The sequence below is a fragment of the Centroberyx gerrardi genome, chromosome 12 (assembly GCF_048128805.1).
Source record: "Centroberyx gerrardi isolate f3 chromosome 12, fCenGer3.hap1.cur.20231027, whole genome shotgun sequence".
Classification (NCBI taxonomy): domain Eukaryota; kingdom Metazoa; phylum Chordata; class Actinopteri; order Beryciformes; family Berycidae; genus Centroberyx; species Centroberyx gerrardi.
The window spans coordinates 11385801-11400435 of NC_136008.1; the positions used below are offsets into that span (position 1 = coordinate 11385801).

The following is a 14635-nucleotide window of genomic DNA, read 5'->3' on the forward strand; positions in this document are numbered from 1 at the left end:
TCTAAAATCTTTCTAAACATGCAAGACAGGTGAAACAAGTACTGTTTAAAAAAATGTAAATACACACTGCGCTGCGCTTGATGAGTAACTTGATATCTTTAATTTTTAAGATTGTCGTTAGCACCCCAAAACTAAAATTTATAACATATATTTACCGTATTTTGTTGTCTCCATGATAGTGTTTTGTGCATTGTGTATGAGTATTTATGAGTGTATGAGTGTTTGATTGTATAATATTGTTACAGGTTTGATATGAATATGGATCACTTTCAGTACTGCTTTGTAGTTTTTGGTAATTTTTTGAGTGTTGCAATCATCCTTCTCTTCTCTTACACCATATTGTATATTCATCATAATCAGGGCAAAAAGATTTCAGTGTAACAATTTTTAATAATGGATGTAATTAAGGGCTGTAACCTTCATATGAATATTTAAGTATTTAATATTCATATGAAACATTTCATATATGTTAAGTTTGTTAAATAAAAGAACATTTTAACACATTTAATCCAACAAACCTTTATTTTCCACCAGAAATAATTTCTAATATATTAAGATTTCCACAAAGACTTGCCATGCCAAAAGTAAATATCCATGTTCCTAAACAAAAATGTTCCCCTCAAAGACTAGTGTTTTTTTTTTTAATGTTTTCTCCTATTAACAGTACAATATACATTGATAAATCAATATACCAAAAACACGTAAACAAACGTAAACATGATATTATGTCCCACGTCCCTCCCTGTAGTTGCCTCTGCCTGCCCTGTAGAGCCCTGCACTTCAGACAGTAGCAAGCAGTCTGTCCGCTTAAGTCGTGCTTGTATGAAGGGACTTAGAGTGAGGGGCCTTATTGATCGTCTTCTATGAGTGAAGTCCAGGCATTAGTTCCAGCAGGGTGAGTAGACAGCTGTCCGTGAGCCACTCTACTGGGCCAACATAGCAGGGCTGAGTGGAGCTGGGATGTGCACTTTTGATTTTGATCTCCCCAACATCACTTCTATTGACCGACGCACTGTCCTGTGCTTTACTTGCTGAGGGAAGCACTTGCTGAGGCCTAGCTGGAAGCCCGGATACAAGCCGCCATTGCATTATCCCGGTTGCTGTTGACAAGCTTGTGATGATGAATCTTCCATGGTCTGCTGAGGCCCGGCCCTAATCACTGCTGTCATCTACTGGCACCTGCCATGTCCACTGACCACGGCAATCTCAAGTTGGGTTATCGTGGCACACAGGGCTGGGAGTTCCAGTGTTTATCTGGGTGTGTGGACTGGGCTCTCCAGAACCAAAGTTAGACACAAGGGCTGCTCTGTACTGAGCACACTGCTCTTTGTCATCTGTGTTGCTCAGGATCAAAACATAAACGTTGTCATTTCATATTTTCTTGGCTGTTTACTTTGTCCTTCAAATCTGTTCCAATAAGGATAAGACCCAGCTAGCATTCCTCTTCTCAAGTCCGACATTTCAATGAAAATAGAAACAAATCCTTTACAGGTCAAGCTTGGTTTGCAGGTTGGTCTGACTGTATTCTCGAGAACTGACAACAAACAAGAGTCTCATGTTGGCATCTGGATGGCCACTGTCTATTCACAAAATTAAACTAGAAGGATGATAGGCAGATTGGTGATGATTGCTGTCTTCTGTGTGTGTGTGTGTGTGTGTGTGTGTAGGCAGTCTCAGCCTTGACTGTCTGTGAGCACCTGTATGTGTCAACAACACGTAGTTATTTGTGGTCTGCAGCCCGGTTGTCTTCTCTTTATTCAAGTTTGATAATATCATGGGGGGCTTTACCCTTGATGTTCTGGCACGGGCCTGCTTGTTTCCTGTTCTCACTGAGAGAGACCGAGAAGAAGAAAACCGAGCATCTTCCTCCTCTTGATTCGTCCGTTGTTTGATCCTGGCGTCCTAGGGAGCAGCTCCTGTGCATGAATCACAAAGGAAAGCTATCAATTCTGCCTTTTCTTATGTATGTTTCATTTGCAAATAATATCATTACAGTTGAAATCTGAGCTTCTAAAATTGTAATGCCTGTAATGCACCATAACAAGCAATGGTATGGTCTGCCATCTAGTGGTTATTACATGTATTGCATTGCAACTACAAGGAGTAAGAAGTGGGCAATGCTTAAAAATGATTACAAATTCACCTGTAACCACAAGCTTTTAGTATAATAATCAACTATGGCCACCCATCCTTCAAGCTTAATATAATACATCCTAAAGAGTGGTATCAGCCTATGCAGCTCAGTGAGTCTCCTGTGTGCCCACCATTGATGGATGACCGCATTCTCCTGGCTGTCAGCACCCTTCGGCCCTCCTCGTAGTCGTCCTGGTCCACACTGATCAGCAGGCGGACGCCCTCCGTGCCCGCCGCCATCCTCAGGGAGTCGGTGATGAAGACGCCCTTCAGAGCCTCCAGCAGGGCCCCGCTCAGATAGTCCCCCCAGAAGGCCTCGAGGTTGTCCAGCTCAGTGAACTTGATGTCGCAGATGATGGAGCCCAGGTCCCTGGCACGCAGCAGCGAGCTGGCTTGGCTGAATAACTCAAACTGCCGCTCCAGGGGCTGCGGCTTGTCCGAGGAGACGCCACCGCGAAGCGCCGACTCATGCTCCAGGTACTCAGCCCGGACGCGCAGTCGGACATCTGCTAATGGGAAGGGGGGAGGGGGAAGGGGCGGTGGAGAGAGGGATGAGGGGGGGGAGGAAAGAAGTGAGGGGTGGAATAATGGTAGACATATATTAAGAGGGGAGAAAGAGTGAATTATAAGAGGACAAAGCAAAGAAATAGTGAGAGATGGGAAGAGGTGATACAGGAAGGGGAGAGAGCGACAAAAGACATAGTAGTAAAAGGTGAGGAAAGCGGTGAAGAGCAGGAAAGGGAGGGAGAAGACAGATTTGGGCCATGGAAAAAGTGAAAAGAAGTGATGAATGGGGGAAGTATCAGATTGGATAGGGCCACATCATGACAGAAGGAAAAGGAGGGGTCATGAAGTCAAAACAAAGGGAAGAGAAACAAGGACAAAAACACAAAATCATTAACAAAGCCGACTTGTTTAAGTTAGCTACATTAGTGCAGTACATCAAGCAGGGATTATAAAGGGGGTCAAGAGCACAGAGTTTCCAAGAGGAGATTGTGACACATTAAGCAGACTGACTTGACTGGGATACTACATTGAAATAACTTTAGGATATTTCCTTTGATAAAAGCCTGACAAAACAGCAAATACAATGGTGCAGCAGGGCAGAGCAAACAGTTAATTATGCAACGGTAGGGCAGTAGAGCTATACCAACCAGGCTGTTTATTAGGCTTAGTACTGCTGCTGCGACCTCTTCAGAATCTGGTCTTGTGAAAATGAATTTAGGATGTTTCGGAGAGTCAAGAGAGGCATTCTGTAATGAAACCACTAGTGAAATTCCTTCCTTTCCCAGCCCATTCCATAATTTTAAGCTTTAAGGTCAGCTGTTCAATAGAATGCGTGCCAGAAGAAACTGATGCATGAGAATATTCAATATGAAATCCTGTGTGGTAAGTACCATGGGCTACGTATATCATAGTCTACTGCCACATGTCTCTGGCAAAAATCCAAAGTTTAAGTGTTACTAACTTGATACCCTCGGGAAGTTAAGCAAATAGCATGGTGGGAGTAATCAAGGCAACTTAGCTGTGTCAATGAAAACTGAAAGCCCTGGAGTGGTTTCTGTTCCAACCCAGTTTAAAAAACACCAGATTCTTACTGATCAACATGATTAATTTTGAGAACAGATAGCTCCTGGAGTTCCACAGTAACAGGATTGGCGGTCATGCAACAGCACAGCGAGAAAGGTCAGAGGATACATACTGTACTGAGCAAGAGCACCGCTGAGATCGTCCTCTCATGTCATTATTCCAGAGCTTGGAGTGGAAACCAGCGGCTGACGACTTTTGCTGCAACAAAAATCCATCCCTCCCACTCCAACCCCTTTATTTTAGGTATACAGAATTTGCCATCTACTGTATGACATCCATTCTACTATGACAGTCTTATTTTCTATTTTCCATTTCAAAACTGCACAGAAACATATTTCCAAGCCGTTTCAAAGCCATAATTGCATAGTTCTGTATATCTCTAGGTCTGGCCGACCAAAACCTCTCTGCTCCTCTCTATGAAACTTTTAAGGGACTAACCAGGTGAAAATCTCAAGAAGGAAAAAAGTGAAAAACAACTTAGCTACTGTACTCAAAATAAAACATCTCATGAACATCAGTGAAAAGTTAAAATGAATCAAGTGTGGAAAGACAAATGATATTGAAACACTTATTTTTGTAGCAGTGAACAGAATACTTCTCAGAACAGAACAGAATAGAATAATTCTCTACCTCACTCAGAGCCAAAGCTATGTGTATAGAGTACATATACCTATGACTCTGATGGGAAGACAATGAACCAAGTCTCAGTTAAGGCACAGAAGAACAGTTTCCCCAAAAGAGAGCTCAAAGGACCCATAGCGAATTACAAATTGAATAATCACCAATTGCAAATTCAAATCTTCGTCTGGAGGCCCGTGCCTGGTTAACTGAAGCTATGATTGCACTGACATATGGTACATGTTTCAACTAATGAGTCATGTTTACCCTCTCTCTATTCATATTTGTTTGGGGCTATGGGGAATGGGGCAAGACTCAAGAGGGATAAACTTTGGAAAATGCCAACATTAGAAATGCAAATGTTGAATTAAGGCATCGATTTTGCATCTCTTAACATTTATAGGAGAGTGAAAACCAAACACTGGCTTTTGCTTTCATGCTTCATAAGGTTGTAATGAGGATACTATGCAAACGGAGAGGACTGGATCAAAAGAGGAGATTAACCAGAGTTAGCCAAGGGTTTAAGAACATGTTTAAAGAACAAAGGGTTGGAGATAAGAAGATCTTACTAAAGACTCACTTGCGGAAGAGCACTGAATTCACACGTCAGTTTGCATACACACAAAAAAAAAATGAATGCAGGAGGAGTTTTGTTAGCGTTTTTCTTCAAGAAGGCAATATTACGGTACAAGAATACGAAACACTTTTTGCCATATTTGTACAGGAGTTTCACTTTGAGGTAACATAAAGACAGAGGACATTGAAATCTTAGTTTGACATGATGTTATTAAACCACTTCTCCATTACAATGTTTAACAAATTACTGGTGTAAGTCTAGACTTGTATTTCTGCAGGTAAATCCATGGACAAAAAAATACAGATGGCAGAGTTTGATACTTTGAGGGGCACCTCATCATACCACATATCATGAGTGTCCTTAGAGGATTTAGATATCTGACAGGATGTGTTTACTAAGCATTTCAGTACTCTGAGGGGAAAACTTTCACAGAATGTCAAATAGAGCATCTATCTTATGGGTGAAGAACACTCCAGATGGGTCAACTTTTTATATTCTAATACAATATTCAGTATGGACTCAGTGAAATATTAAGAAAAGGACAGTAACAGTTTGACCTTTTGGATCATTACACTGTGTGGGGGCTGTGGCTGCGATAAACACCTGCCCTTCATGCAATTACTGTATTTATGGATGGCCTCCATTTCAGCCTTCCCATTTCATAGTGAGCAGGATGGAAGTAGAGATAGTGGCACAGAGGAGAAGGCCATTTAAAACCACAGGAACACAGTGATAGTCATTTTGTTAGGGTTACAGAGCACTTCACGCTTCATCAGACACAGAGAGATCCACTTAGACAGGACATTAGGAAGCACAGCTTTCATTTTCTCCCTTTAAACACCAAGCCTGTTTGGCTTCCTCCATCTCACCCCACCGAAAAAAAAGTTTAAGTACCCATTTACGAGGAGTCACTTGGTGCGGAGAGCTTCAACTCTTTATCGATCCGTTTTTCTGCTGAACGACTGACCAAGAGAGTGGAGAGTTAGGAGAGTACTGAGAGACAGGCAGACAGAACTCCCTCTCTTCCCCTTAGACAAAAATCACTCTCTGAATCGTTTTGCGTAGTTTGAGCATTTAGTGTTCGTTCTCTCCCTCTCATTGTGTGTGAGGATAGTGTTTTCCTGACACACAGGTTGGTCTGTTTAGAACTGTGAACATAGAGAAAGGAGAGAAAGAGAGAGAGAAAGAGACAAGCACAAGTCGGTTGGATATCTGTCCACTGGGTTGGTTTTTCAAGAACAAGCAGGCATGGCACAGCACTCACTTCTATTAGCTGTAATGAGGTTTGAGTCAGGGCTATAGTTGGTAACGAAAAGTTAATCAGCTCAGAATTGCCTTTGCTGTAGATCCATAATATAAGGTAACATGGTAGCGTCTAAGTGGGCTGCTTGGGACTACTCTTACCTTGACCGATCCCCTTACCCTAACCTTCACCAACCCATTATTTTAGCCCCAGCCATAACATTAATCAACAATGTCCATTATAAAAAGTAAGGGCCTTCACAAGCATCCCATTTAGATGGCACAAAACCACTACTGAGCTGAAGTTACAACACCTTATGGGCGTTTGTAACAGCAGTTGTCACTGTCAGAATGTAATTGAGACACTTCAGTGAAAATGATCTGAGAGATGAATCATGACAGGTAAGAGAGTATTCGAGGTCTGTCTGAATGCTGGGGGCCAGCATTGGACTGAACTGCCCTATCTATCTCTGCTCCCTCTTGACACACACACCCGGGGCTCACACGGGGCACAGAGATAAGATACAGCAGGAGCTTCCCTCAGCAGAGCACTGTTGGGTTATTTTCCTCAGAACTGCTTGAGTAAAGGTTACAGTGAAGCTTTTTCAACAGCTGTCTGTTGGCGACCATTTTAGATTCTTTGAAATGGAATACAGGGTCCGACCTGACAAAAGGACTGGTACCCGTGCACAATTTACATTTTGATAACTTGAGACTCCAGAGCTGGTTTACGTAACATTGTAGTTAGCCAGTATGATTGGAGTTGCTTGAATTTTAAGGCTGATGTTTGTGACCAGAGGTAATGAAGATTGTGTGAGAAAAAAAAGACAATGGCCTCATTCAATCTGCCACATGAGGGAACAGTTAATTCCACCACAAGTTAAGAGAAGTATGGATTCAATAAAAATGCTAACCTTTATCTACAAAGTAGATGTTAGGGAATGTTAAACAAACTTTCAAGATCTATCGCCATTAGAACCATTTTCTCAGTTCAAATTTATGTTCAGGTTTTGGGTTTTTTGGATAAGATTCAGCTGAAGAATCTTTGGAAATATTTGAGGCATACTGCTGAGGACTCTGTCAGTTCTGTGAAACACTGACACCAACACCTCTCATTAAGAAAGAGAGACATTTAGGAATCAGAGACTTTAAAACAAAGAATTTTCTCATCCACAGTGCACAACACTAAAGAACATTACAGGACAGTTTTTTTTTAGAGCAATCGTTTTTTGTCTGAAGGGGATAGGGAGGAGGGCAGCTATATTATGATACACAGGCATCGAATACAGAGCATAGTGGCGGCACCGCCCCCTGTTGTAAGAAGGGGGAGGGCCTCTTTACCTTAGGCATCGGACCAGACTTGTGAGAGCGCGAACGACTGAGCTGATCTCACACACACACCGCAGTATGTATGGACAGAGTGGCGTGACAGACTTTTTTTGTTTTGTCCCCCAGCCTCCCTCTCTCTCCATGTTCCTTTGTTTCCTAGGTTACTCGATCTGAGTCAGAATCCTGAGTCAACCTGGTGGGATCAAATGCGGAGTCAAGAGAGCAACATGTTTACAGTCACAGGCACATCACTCTGCATAGCTAAGAAGGGCTGTCATCATTGTTAGATGACTTTCTATTAAGTCAGAATCATCGGGCCTTAGTTGAGATAAGGATGTTTTGACCAACACGCAATGAAAGGCATTCAAAAGGAATTGTTGAGAGGGTCTGCATGAATGACAAGCAAATTTCACACAAAGTGCAATCCATGTATTGTGAGTGTTAGCTCAATCATATTGTGGTGAGGAACTAGCATTGGTCTCTAGTAAAAGGCAGGCAATAACAGAAATGTGGAACGGGATATTGACAATGGGTTATATAGCTTTCCAGTGGGGCTAATATATTCTTGAAAATAATTTTCAGGAAGTGGGGTTTGGCAGTTGGCACTTGGGGTTTGGCAGTTGGCAACTTAGTCTCAAACTTGGAAATGAAGCAGAACAAGGGCTGCATCTAGTGGTGACTGGGCAAGTGTATCACAGCATGGACAAAAGGACAGGAGACAACCTACCGGATTGGGCTCTTAACAGCAGCTGAAAATAATCCGCTGGGTTAGAGAAAAGATGTAATGAGAGGGAAAGAAGGTAATAGAGAAATGGATGCAGGGATAGAATATCCCTGATGCATATGCATATGTTTTATTGCGAGAGTTAAGGAGATAAATGCTCAACATGTTCAGAATGCGAGAATGAAAATGAGATTAGAAACAGCCTGAGTAACATGGATAAGAATGAGCAATGAGCAATAGGAATTCACATGATATTTCTGTGCCCCAGAACAGTTCAGTCAATGTTTGTGAAATTGCACCACACTTTCCTAAAGATAGAAAGGTTAGAGAGAGAGCCCTTTAATGAGTGATGTCACTGGGATGTGAAATCAGGGGCTGTTGAGTTGTCACACCATGAAGTTTATATATTCTAGCATTGCTAATCTATGAACAACAACAACATGAACAGTATGAACCAGAATTTAAACCTAATTTGACTGTAAGAACTTACACAAAAATATTATGAGTCAACAAAGTCAAGGGTCAGTTCTCCAGTTTCTAGCTTTAGGAAAGAGTGGTGCATGTTAACAAATATTGACTGAGCTGTCCTGGGGCACAGGAGTAACATGTGAATTCTTCAAATGGGTGGCATTCCACTTTAACTCCTCTGGGTCTAGTCCTGTCATGCAGCTTCAAATACTTAATGGTTCTCACAAGTACAAACTCAAAAGTAATGGTTAAGACCTTTAAGGTAAGTTTTGCATGCATGCCTAAATGAGTGTGACACGGGGAAGACAAAAAGCCCATAGGCAAAACTTATTCTTGCCTAGAGCTTCATTTCTTCTCCATAACAGCGGCACACCTGGTAACAGAGTCTTCCATTTCAATTCTGTGCAGTTGAACAGGCTTTTTAGAGGAGCTTTAGGCTGTGAAAGCATGCTGACATTTTGCAGACAAAATCCCTCCATTGTGTGCTAGTCTAGTGTGGCAAAGGGCTTGCTGGTGTGCCATTTGAAACCCTGTTGATTTACAGGAGCATGAGGATAAATCCACAGGCCTAAAAAGATAGAAGTCAAAAGGTTTGCAAGTTGCAAGCTTAATGCAAAAAGGGATAATATGCCATATATGGAACTGCACCGAATAACAAGCAGAAATTGGAAAGGGGTAAATATTGTAATTTGAAATGTGTTTATTATTATTCTTTCTGCAGCCCTAATTTAGTTAGCAAATGTATTCATCCCCAAGCATTTGAGAGAGGCCTACTTTTAAAAAGCTATATTGACACTCACAGTTAGGCAAAGTCTACAAACGACAGGTAGTCAGAGCGGCACAACCTCTTCCAAGAAAATGACAGAGTGTCTTGGTGGTTAAAGGCTACAAGCCTACAAGCCTTTTAAGGCACATTTTCTCCCTCAGACAATTCTCCATTCGGGAAGTATTTGATGTCTTATCTACAACTGATCCTAGAAAAGCTACTGGTGCAGACCTTCTGGATCCAAGACTTTTGTTAGCTGCACCAATAATAGCACTTCCACTAACTCATATTTTTAACTTAACTCTGCTTGCTGAGAGCATTCCTGTTTGGGAAGCAGCACGTTTTACCTTTGCATAAAGGAGGTGATATCAGTAATTCAAATAATTACTGTCCAATTTCAAAATTTTCATGCTTAGCCAAATTATTGGAAAAGCTTGTTAGTAGTCAACTACACTTCTTTTTGTCAGAAAACTGTATTCTAAATTCCTATCAATCTGGTTTCAGACCGAGTCGCAGCACCTTGACAGCAGCCTGTAAGGTGGTGACGACATAATTTGTTCCCTGGATAGGAAGGAGAGCTGCAGTGCTTTATTCATTGACTCATCCAAAGCGTTTAATACATTCAATGTGACTATTCTTTTAGATAGACTTGAATCATTGGGCTTTGATAATAATGCATGTAATTGGTTTAGGCGTAACCTCACTGGGAGCTATAGTTGTTGATGGGCAGCAATCAGATTTCCTTGCTGTTACTAAGGGGGTACCGCAGGGCTCAATACTAGGTCTGCTCTTCACTTTGTTTATAAATTATATAGGTTCCCTAGTTAATAACAGCACTATTCACGACTTTACTGATGACACAGTCATCTATTCATCAGCACCCTCTATTGATCAAGCTATTGCAAACTGAAAGTCAGATTTTCTTGCCATCCAAAATGCATTATTTAAACTGGTACTATTAACATGCTTTTCTCCAGAGGACAGGTAAACACTCCTATCAATTTAAATATCAGAAATGTAAATGTTGACCAATTACAAAACGTTTCATGATATAAGTAACTTGGTGTCTGGTTGGATGAAAAACTATCATTTAAAACTCATATTGAGGAACTCACTAAGAAGGTTAAATGTATATTGGGTTTCTTTTATGGGAATAAGAGGTGCCTTACCTTGATGCACCATATAAGTGGAATGAGTAACAAAATACCCTCAAACTGGATCAATATGTAAGCACAGAAGATATTGTTATTGTTAAGTTATTGTTGGAGGGTTTTTGTCAAAGGAATGTAATTTTTCTTGATGTATTTGTCTGTCCTCTGTGATGTTGTAGTATGTCTGTCCATTTGTCTTTTATACACCCGTTTACTTTTATTCTCTCTGTATAGTATTACATAGTATTTCTGTATTCAGGGCTCCTTTTATTATTAATGCGCTGGACTAATATGAAACTATCATTGAAATGGTTAACATCAAATTCTTTTGCAATGACAGGAGATACAGGAATGATGACCCTATTAAGACCAGTGATGCCACACCACTATTTTAAAGCCAGCAAGAGCAGAACAAAGCAGACTGGGCAGAATCAATCAAGGATATCGAACTTAGGGTAATTAACCAGGAGGAATATTGCAAAACTGCACACTTTGTTAAGCCAGATGCCCCATCTTATAGCATAAGTGAGAGCAGGTGATCGGTTGATGCAATGCTAAATTATTGTGTTTGTTAGTTGGTGGAGGTCTGGTGGAAATGACCAGAAAAACTCAAGCTGAGGTTGAGGGTGGAGGAACTACATCAGAGTGAGGTTGAGGGTGGAGGAACTACATCAGAGTGAGGTTGAGGGTGGAGGAACTACATCAGAGTGAGGTTGAGGGTGGAGGAACTACATCAGAGTTAAAGAGACAAAATAATGGGGGACATGGTGATGCTGCAGAAGGTGTTAAGTGATTGAAAAAGAAATTAGAGATTATATAACTAGAGATTGAAAAATAAAGGAAAATGACTTGCAATAAAAAAAAGAGTGAGATTGAGATAGGAAGGTGAAAGATGAAAAGCTAAGAAAGAAACAGGGTGCAGATTTTGAGGCTGCTCTTACCGCAGGACACTTTCTCCGGTAGTGGTGGTGGTGGAGGAGGAGGCGGCTGGTCCTGCTTGCATGTTTTCTTGGGCGTGCGGCTCCAGCCATGGCCTCTCTTCTTCCTCCTCCTGGGGACTTGCCCAGGCATGGGGGGGTAAATACCTGACAGGACAAGCATGTTTTTCATGTTTTTGAGCAACTGTCATTCTTTTCTAATGGGTAATACCTGTTTACCCTGCTTTTTTTCTGCTCCTGTTCACATCCCAAACTACTAGAACAATCTAGAATAACACTTACACTTCATTGGCACCTGATTCTTTGTACAACCTTACATACCAATGTTTATTTATAACTGCTGATATCTGATCAGCAAGTCCTTTCCTTTCAGAGGAGGTTCACCACAAGCCCCGGGCTTCTACTTTTCCAACACAATTCTTTGATTCATTTATTTGTATTTTTAATACCAAATCTAAAGTGAACTAAGGTCAACTCAACTCCAAAAACCACCAAGGCAAATCCTATATTATAGCGCTCTTACCAGTTCTCCACTGCTGTGTAAAGTTTGGCAGAGGAATTTCTGTCTGTCTGTAGTTTTGCCTCTGTCCAGAGTGACACACCAGCTCTCTGTTCTCTATTCCATAGTTCTGTCCAATTCTCTCTGGAGATACTGTGAGGTAAAAAAACAAAACATGGGTTAAAAACAAACCATCTGGCTTTGACAACCAAGACAATAATACAGGTATGGCTGTCAACATTCTAGCATAACACCACAGCAACCAATACATACATTACTCAACATAATTTCACAACCTGATAATGAACACTCAATGATTCATCCTCACCTGTCCTCCTTTTCTTGCGGGACACTAAAGGAAGAAGATCGTGACGGGTGAGGACTCTCAGTAGTTGCAGTAGTGGCTCCAGGTTGCCCTCACTGAGGTACCCTCGCCTTTCCAGCTCCAGCAGCAGCTCAAGGCCACTCGTGGGCTTGTATAAGGCCACTGAAGGGCATGGGGAGCCCTGGGGTTGTAACCACCTCCAGAAGTTTAGCAGTTCAGGACTAGGAGACACACCTGGGTTGTCTGGATCCCCCTCATGGGGCTCGACTGTCCAGCCTGCTGGGTCGAGGGGGTGTGATACGGAAAAGGTTTCATTCAGAAGGAAAGAGAGCACTTCAATGTCCGTCTCTGTCAGTTGAGAACCAATTATTTCAAAGACCTCATGGAGAGACAGCATCCCATAGTAGTTGAGGCATTCTGTTTCGTCCCAGTAAAGTGAGTCCCTGAGAGCGTATTGTGGGCGATGCACTACGGCCATGGTCAGGTTATAGCCTTTCTCCAACTTCCAGCCTGGGTCAAGACTGTGCAGAAACAAAAATGTTTAACAGACACGCAGTGATGTAGCTGAGATGTTAGACTGACAGTACTCGTGTCTTAGCCTTGTGATGTACAGGTAAACATGGGCGGGTAAAAAACTAGTATGACCGGCTGTCTGTGAGCATCATGAGTCACTAAACTTATTTTAAAAAAATATATATATAAAAAAAATATAAACAAAAATCAATTACACTGTATTTTCAGAAAATTATTCATTTATGCTTGCTTTTTTCCTTATATAACATACATAATTTTGCTATCCCCTACCATGATGTATAGGCTTATTTTGAATGTATCCTTAAAGATTTACGTCAGCCTGAATAGGTGGGTAAACTAAAATAAAAAGGTGGTGGGTAAACTGAGTTTAGGTGGGTTTACCCTCCACTACGTTTCTACTCCAGCCTTAAAAACAAGCAGGCATCTCGACAGACAGCAGGCAAAATGTGATAATTCTCAAACTGGTAGCTAGAGAGCAGAAATCAACAGCAAGCCGACCGAGCTAGCTAATGTTAACACTTAGGCCAGTCCAGGCATAGCAAGCTCTGCAACATACCTATTTCCACAGTCAGCTCGGCGTTGTCTTGAAACATGCAATGCAAAACAGCTGAGAATGTGTTGTGCCGTCGTCGGTTCAGTGAATATCTACAAAAACTGTCGGGAACCAAAGGGAGAAGTCGCTCTGCAACGCCCATCAACCGGTGGAGCAAATTACCTTTGACACTTACGTAACCAGTCACGTTCCGCTGGAAAAAAAACGACAACAATCATTAAATAGCCATGTTGCAATAACCAAATCCAAATGAATCATTAGTGCCACTTTTTCCAGGTATTATGAAATCTATAACGGATATTCAGACCAAACTGACATGAATTCGCCGTGCATTTGTGTTATATTTGCTGATAACACCATCAGCTGACGTTAACATCAAACGGCCTGGGCTCGACAAAGACAGGCCGTGGATCAATTCAATAGCAAAAAAAACTGTTCAATTCAAAAAGATCAATTTTTATAGCTGTATTTAAACATGTAATGTACCCGACGACGACTCACCTTCCTCTTTAGTAACGTTAACGTTAGATCTGTCAACAACTAGCACGGCAGGCAGCAGCACAACAACAAAGAGTGACCAATCGCAGCCCTCTGTCCGGAAGATGACGTTATTTTATGGTTGAATTTCGCACTGATCTGCAGTCAGATTTTCTCTACAAGCTCCTTATCTGATCGACGATAGTAAAATATGAAAGCTGATCCCAAATCAGAAGTTTTAACTGGGGGCATACTTGCCTAGCTGGAGCTGAAATTCTGCTTCAGTTTAGAAGGTTAAAAAGTTGAATCCATTAGAAAGAGTTTATCTAGTAAGTGTTTTACAGTTTGAACAGATATCGCTATTCTCTCTCTACCATTAACTTCTGTGGGAAAATGTAAAAACAGATTTTACAAAGTGCTTTACCAATCCAATAAAAGCAAAAACGTATACTCACAAAATAACTTAGAACATGTAAAAACAAGAAGGCACCACAAGCTAAAAAGACAAGAATAGAGGGTAAAAACAATATAGTAGTAGAAAGAAGAGATTGAAAGACATCAAATAAAAGCAAGTCGATGCAAGCATATTTTAAGAATTGATTTAAAAGACAAATTGACTTTTTCTGTTTGTTTGTTGTAGTTGTTTTTTTTGCATAATTTACGCTTGTACAGTGAATCTTCTGATCCAGTGTAACAAAGGATGCACTACTA

General features: G+C 41.2%; 1 protein-coding gene across 3 annotated transcripts; it reads right to left on the reverse strand.

The window, feature by feature from the left end:
* Positions 1 to 432: 432 nt before the first annotated feature.
* Positions 433 to 14039, reverse strand: dedd1 (death effector domain-containing 1). 3 transcript variants are annotated; one of them, XM_071909288.2, is made up of 7 exons: positions 13949 to 14039; positions 13451 to 13640; positions 12364 to 12881; positions 12060 to 12188; positions 11540 to 11683; positions 2265 to 2639; positions 433 to 1916 (listed from the first exon to the last, which is right to left on the reverse strand). In XM_071909288.2, the coding sequence occupies exons 3-7, from the start codon at positions 12836 to 12838 to the stop codon at positions 1903 to 1905; spliced, it is 1137 nt and encodes a 378-aa protein (XP_071765389.1). In that variant the 5' UTR covers positions 12839 to 12881; positions 13451 to 13640; positions 13949 to 14039; the 3' UTR covers positions 433 to 1902. The 3 variants fall into 3 exon arrangements, with proteins under 3 accessions (XP_071765389.1, XP_071765406.1, XP_071765398.1); XM_071909305.2 differs by lacking the exon at positions 13949 to 14039 and adding an exon at positions 13764 to 13811 and having other exon boundaries at positions 13610 to 13640; XM_071909297.2 differs by lacking the exon at positions 13949 to 14039 and adding an exon at positions 13764 to 13775.
* Positions 14040 to 14635: the final 596 nt, after the last annotated feature.

Coding starts and splice junctions, on each gene's coding strand:
- dedd1 (XM_071909288.2), bottom strand. CDS start 12,838: ATGGCCGTAGTGCATCGCCCACAATACGCTCTCAGGGACTCACTTTAC. Junction 12,189..12,363: donor CCGCAAGAAAAGGAGGACAG/GTGAGGATGAAT, acceptor TTTACCTCACAG/TATCTCCAGAGAGAATTGGA. Junction 11,684..12,059: donor TACACAGCAGTGGAGAACTG/GTAAGAGCGCTA, acceptor TTGTCCTGTCAG/GTATTTACCCCCCCATGCCT.